Source organism: Oncorhynchus kisutch, linkage group LG15 (genome assembly GCF_002021735.2).
Source record: "Oncorhynchus kisutch isolate 150728-3 linkage group LG15, Okis_V2, whole genome shotgun sequence".
NCBI classification, from domain to species: domain Eukaryota; kingdom Metazoa; phylum Chordata; class Actinopteri; order Salmoniformes; family Salmonidae; genus Oncorhynchus; species Oncorhynchus kisutch.
Genome location: NC_034188.2, coordinates 85,582,521 through 85,588,393, shown reverse-complemented (window position 1 = coordinate 85,588,393; position 5,873 = coordinate 85,582,521). Strand labels below are relative to the sequence as shown.

Below are 5,873 nucleotides of genomic sequence, written 5' to 3'. Positions count from 1 at the left end.
ACTCCAGAACGTGTTTCTCCTGATCCAGTCGAGTGGCGGTGAGCTTTACACCACTCCAGAACGTGTTTCCACTGCTCCAGTCCAATGGTGGTGAGCTTTACACCACTCCAGAACGTGTTCCACTGCTCCAGTCCAATGGTGGTGAGCTTCACACCACTCCAGAACGTGTTTCCACTGCTCCAGTCCAATGGCGGTGAGCTTTACACCACTCCAGAATGTGTTTCCACTGCTCCAGTCCAATGGTGGTGAGCTTTACACCACTCCAGAACGTGTTTCCACTGCTCCAGCCCAATGGCGGTGAGCTTTACACCACTCCAGAAAACGTGTTGACGAACTGACTTGTTGGAAAGGTGGTATCCTGTGACGGTGCCACGTTGAAAGTCACTGAGCTCTTCAGTAAGGCCATTCTACTGCCATTGTTTGTCTATGGAGATTGTATGTCTTTTAAACACCTGTCAGGAATGGGTGTGGCTGAAATAGCAGAATCCAGTCATTTGAAGGGGTGTCCATATATTTTTTTTAAATGTAGTGTACATCACAGAAGTATAACAAAACTGTTTGATGTAGAAAAACTGGTTTCTTGTCCCCACAAAAAACTAAAACATTATTAATTGTGAAATTATGAAAAAGATTGGTAACATTCCACCCATGCGGCCAAAGAGGGTGATTTGGCCATTGACTGCAGAAAAAGGCTACCCCTAATTTGCTCCATGGGTGATGTCCTACAATGGCTGGCCCTGTAAAACAACACATTTCACCACACCTATTTGGTGTATGTGACAATAAAACATCCTTTCCTTCCTTAATGTGTGGCTCAATATTGCAATTGAAAATTTTTTTGTAACAAACCCTGCTGAAGTAAAACATGTAACATTGACAGTAAACCATGTCTACTGTCTGTCTCCTAAAGATAACTGTGTCAGTGTGCAGTGAGAGAGGCTGTACACAATTTCTACTTAAAATATTAAAGGGATGCAAATCGGACTCATTTCGTGGAACGACCCTACTGCTCATCAGAGACACAACCAACACTAAACTAGTAAGTCAACATCAGACATATCTCAGTTTTAAGTTTGTTAGGAATGCACCCCCATATCCCATAAAAACTTGCGAGCAAGGTGTGTGAACATCTGTTTTCTATACGGTTTGGTGATTAGGGTGTACACTGAGAGATTACATCTGGAGGCCAAGGTTTAGGAAAACATGCAGGGTTGAGAGGGAAGCACAACTATACCCACAAAGGACTTGAATTTGACACCTTCATCCACCTGTATACTGTGTGCTGGCATTAGCAGTCCTAAAACACACACAATCTGTATTCGTTATCACTCACTAGGAAATGTGTATAACAACATTGGTCAAACTTAAATATGCAGGAGTTCGAATATATAATGCAGGGTTTTTGTTAAAAAACAGTTGTGTTGTGTATTTTGGCAGTAGCACAGCCAAAACACAGCCCTTATGACCTCATCCTTCTCTGATTTGCTTAGAAGAAAGCGTCACAGTCTCCAGCATGCATAAAAACCAGACATTTTAGGGGGTGGGGGTCAGGTCTTCCCTGATTCCTTTAGGAGGCCTCTTACAGAGTGTGTGTGAGAGAGTGTGATGCAGCTACTATGGGTGGTAGTGATGGGGGTGTTAGGAGCCTTTTGGGCAGAGGGAGAGGAGGCTCTCTGTCGGATACTGGGAAGACCAGAGTTCCCTATGCTGTCCAAGGAAGGAGACGTGACCATCGGAGGAGCCTTCTCCATCCACACCAAAATCTCAGAGCCCCCGCTCTCCTTCACAGACACACCACCTCCTCTCATCTGCTCCAGGTAAGCTCTTTCGCAGTCACCCAGTCTCTGTGAAGGATTTATGTGTCATTGACTTGACCATTTCTTTTTGACAAGTAGTAAAGAAGATTGGAATCATAAGATTCAAAGAACAACTAAACCTGACAATGAAATCGGACCATGGTCATTTCTGCAGTTTCACATCTTCTACCAGACGAACCTAATGCAATGCTTTTTGTTCCTCTTCTGTTTCCACAGCATGAACCTCATAGATTTTCATTTAGCTCAGACCATGATCTTCGCCATCGAAGAGATCAATAACAGCAGTTCTCTGCTCCCCAACATCTCTATTGGCTACAGGATATATGATAGTTGTGGCTCGACTCTGTCCTCCATGCGTGCGGTTATGGCTCTGATGAACGGTCAGGAGAGGACGGTGGGAAAGACCTGCTCTGGCCAATCAGCAGTCCACGCCATCATCGGTGCCTCTGATTCTTCCTCCACTATTGTGATGTCACGATCCACAGGAGCTTTTCAAATACCAGTGGTAATGAAGTCACACATACAGTTGAACAATTCTGGCTGATGAAAAATGATTAATTATTGTCTTATTCCTCCTGTTCTATCTAGATCAGCCACTTCGCCACCTGTGCATGTCTGAGTAACAGAAAGGAGTTCCCCTCCTTCTTCAGAACCATCCCCAGTGACTTCTACCAGAGTAGAGCCCTAGCCCAACTGGTCAAATACTTTGGCTGGACCTGGGTGGGGGCTGTTAGAAGTGACAATGCTTACGGGAACAACGGCATGGCGACCTTCATGGAGGCTGCCAGTCTGGAGGGCGTGTGTATAGAGTACTCTGAGGCTATCTTATGGAACAACCCCAGGGAGCAGATAGCCAGGGTGGTTGAGGTGATTAGCAGGGCCAGCTCCAAGGTTGTGGTGGCCTTTCTGTCCCAGTGGGAGATGGATGTTCTGCTGGAGGAGGCATTGGCCCAGAACCTGACCGGGCTGCAGTGGGTAGGCAGTGAGTCCTGGATAACTATTGATCGCCTGGCCACTAGGAGGAGCTCTGCTGTCCTCAGTGGTACTCTGGGATTCACCATCAGTAAGTCTAAGATCCCAGGCCTCAGAGAGTTCCTGCTCCGGGTCGGTCCAGCCCAGGATCCAAACAACACCCTGCTCAAAGAGTTCTGGGAGAACACGTTCAGCTGCAGGTTTTCCCCTCAGCAGGAGAAAGAGAATGGGCCTAGGCAGAGTCAGTGCTCTGGGTCTGAGAGACTGGAGGAAATCAGTAACCCCTTTACTGACACATCCTCGCTGAGGTTCTCTAATAATGTGTATAAGGCAGTGTATGCTGTGGCCCACTCCATACATGACCTGCTGACCTGCAGGCACGGTGAAGGCCAAGGTGGGAATAGGAACTGTGCACACAGAGACAACATCGAGCCAGGACAGGTGAGTGGCTGCCTCTATCGGCCACCAAAAGTTCATTTTGTTCAACAGATTTGAAAATTGACTGACAGGTTTTATGAAATTGCCAAATATTTACAATCACACAATGTTATTTCTAAAGTACTTGAATTATAGTCTTAGAAAAAAGGTGCAATCTAGAACATAAAGGGTTCTTCAGCTGTCCCCATAGGATAACCCTTTGAGGAACCCTTTTTGGTACCAGGTAGAACTCTTTGGGTTCCATATAAAACCTTTTCCATAGAGGGTTCTACCTGGAACCCAAAGGGTTCTACCTGGAACCAAAAATGATTCTACCTTGAGTCAAAAAGCGTTCTCCGATGGGGACAGTGTTGTGTACGTATTTTACACTATCAGTACATGTTGATTATTTTAACTCATACAGGTGTTGAGATACCTGCGGGACTTAAACTTCACCATGAAGTCTGGGGAGAGAGTTTATTTTGATGAGAACGGAGACCCCACAGCCATCTATGAGCTGGTGAACTGGCAGAGAGACCAGGCAGGAGAGACTGTGTTTGTCACTGTGGGGAATTACAATGCCTCTCTCCCTAAAGGAGACCAGTTTGCCATGAATGGGATACAGATTGTATGGGCTGACAATCCCTTAAAGGTACACAGTTACACAGAAAACACATGGTAGCAAGTACAGGTACTTAAACAAAATACAGATTATTACATTAAATATATTTTAATTGATGGTAGAAATCTGTTGACACATACTGTGAGAATGAATTGAATGATTGTGTAACCAATGGGTTTAATAATGTGAGTGAAGGAGTAAAGAGAGAGAGAGACAGGAAGAGGGAGTGAGCAGGTGTTGTATTGTGTTTCAGAGGCCTCGGTCTGTGTGTAGTGACAGCTGCCTCCCAGGGTACCGCCAAGCAGAGATCAAAGGAATGCCAGTCTGCTGTTTTTCCTGTATCCCCTGTGCTGCTGGAGAGATCAGCAACCTAACAGGTGAGACAACTGATACCACCGCCGGCCCCATACTCTTAGAAAAAAGGGTTCCAAAAGGGTTCTTCAGGTGTCCCCATAGGATAACCCTTTTTGGTTCCAGGTTGAACTCTTTTTGGTTCCAGGTAGAACTCTTTTGTGTTCCATGTAGAACCCTCTATGGAAAACGTTTTATATGGAACACAAAATGGTTCTACCTGGAACCAAATACTGTTCTTGAAAGGGTTCTCCTATGGGGACCGCCAAAGAATCCCTTTAGGTTCTAGATAGCATGTTTTTTCTAAGAGTGTAGCCTTCTGGGATCCCTAAGCAACATTTATTTTTGCTCTGGGGGCCACTAGCGGCCTCTGATGTCGCTCTGACTCATACTAACCAAATCCACTTACCAAAAATATACATAAAATGTAGAATGTGTTATCTTCTGGAATATAATACACAACTTGACTATAGATCAGATTCACTATAGCGTTTTCCTTGTAGATTCAACTAAATGCACACAGTGTTCCCTGGAATACTGGTCCAACGGAGACAAGAGTCGCTGTGTCCCAAAGGTGGTGGAATTTCTCTCATTTGACGAAACCATGGGAATCCTCCTGGCTGCAATCTCATTGGTTGGAGCGTGTTTAACCATAGTGGTGTCATTGATCTTCTTTTGCTTCCGAGAGACTCCGATCGTCAAGGCCAGCAACTCTGAGCTGAGCTTCCTGTTGCTCTTCTCCTTGACTCTGTGTTTTCTGTGTTCTCTTACTTTCATTGGCCGGCCCTCTGAGTGGTCCTGTATGCTGCGCCACACAGCGTTTGGCATCACCTTTGCTCTGTGTATGTCCTGCGTCCTGGCAAAGACCATAGCGGTGGTGATAGCTTTCCAGGCCACAATGCCAGGCAATACAGTTCCCCAGTGCTCTATTCCTCTCCAGAGAATCAGTGTGTTCAGCTGTACCCTCCTACAGGTGGTTATATGTGTTCTCTGGTTAGCTCTCGCTCCTTCAGTCCCAGTCAAAAACACAGCCCACGCCACTGAAAAGGTCATTCTAGAGTGTGATGTGGGTTCAGCTATTGGTTTCTGGGCTGTGTTGGGGTATATAGGACTCCTGGCTCTCTTGTGCTTTGTGCTGGCTTTTCTAGCTCGAAAGCTGCCTGATAACTTCAGTGAGGCCAAATTCATCACCTTCAGCATGCTCATATTCTGTGCAGTCTGGATCACCTTTATCCCAGCTTATGTCAGCTCTCCTGGGAAGTTCACTGTAGCTGTGGAGATATTTGCCATTTTGGCCTCCAGTTTTGGGTTGCTTTTCTGTATATTTGGTCCAAAGTGTTATATCATATTACTTAAACCAGAGAAAAATACAAAAAAACACATCATGGGGAAAAGTCATGTAAAATCACAGTAATGTAGTTTACAGAACAGGGACCTGGAGGAAAACAGTTTCAATTTAATTCAGGGGGATGTTTTAGTATTTTTTTAATCTAGTCCAGAAGAGGGTCATGAAATTTCCATATTTTTAATTGTTTTAGAATGAGTTACTTATTAGGCTACATCTCCATGTGTGCCCGATGCCGCCCTTCATCTCTGATTCTCCGCACTAAACGCAACATCAAGTGTGTCTGTAGGCTGTTTAGTATGGTCTCAATCAAATTATCCATACCGTAGGCTATAGTCCTAGGCTATAT

General features: G+C 45.1%; 1 protein-coding gene across 1 annotated transcript; it reads left to right on the top strand.

Moving 5' to 3' along the window:
* The first annotated feature begins 1,580 nt into the window (after nucleotides 1-1,580).
* Nucleotides 1,581-5,672, top strand: LOC109906127 (extracellular calcium-sensing receptor-like). Its single transcript, XM_020503787.2, has 6 exons — nucleotides 1,581-1,817; nucleotides 2,034-2,322; nucleotides 2,406-3,230; nucleotides 3,631-3,858; nucleotides 4,082-4,205; nucleotides 4,683-5,672. The coding sequence occupies exons 1-6, from the start codon at nucleotides 1,606-1,608 to the stop codon at nucleotides 5,591-5,593; spliced, it is 2,589 nt and encodes an 862-aa protein (XP_020359376.2). The 5' UTR covers nucleotides 1,581-1,605; the 3' UTR covers nucleotides 5,594-5,672.
* The last annotated feature ends 201 nt before the right edge of the window (nucleotides 5,673-5,873 follow it).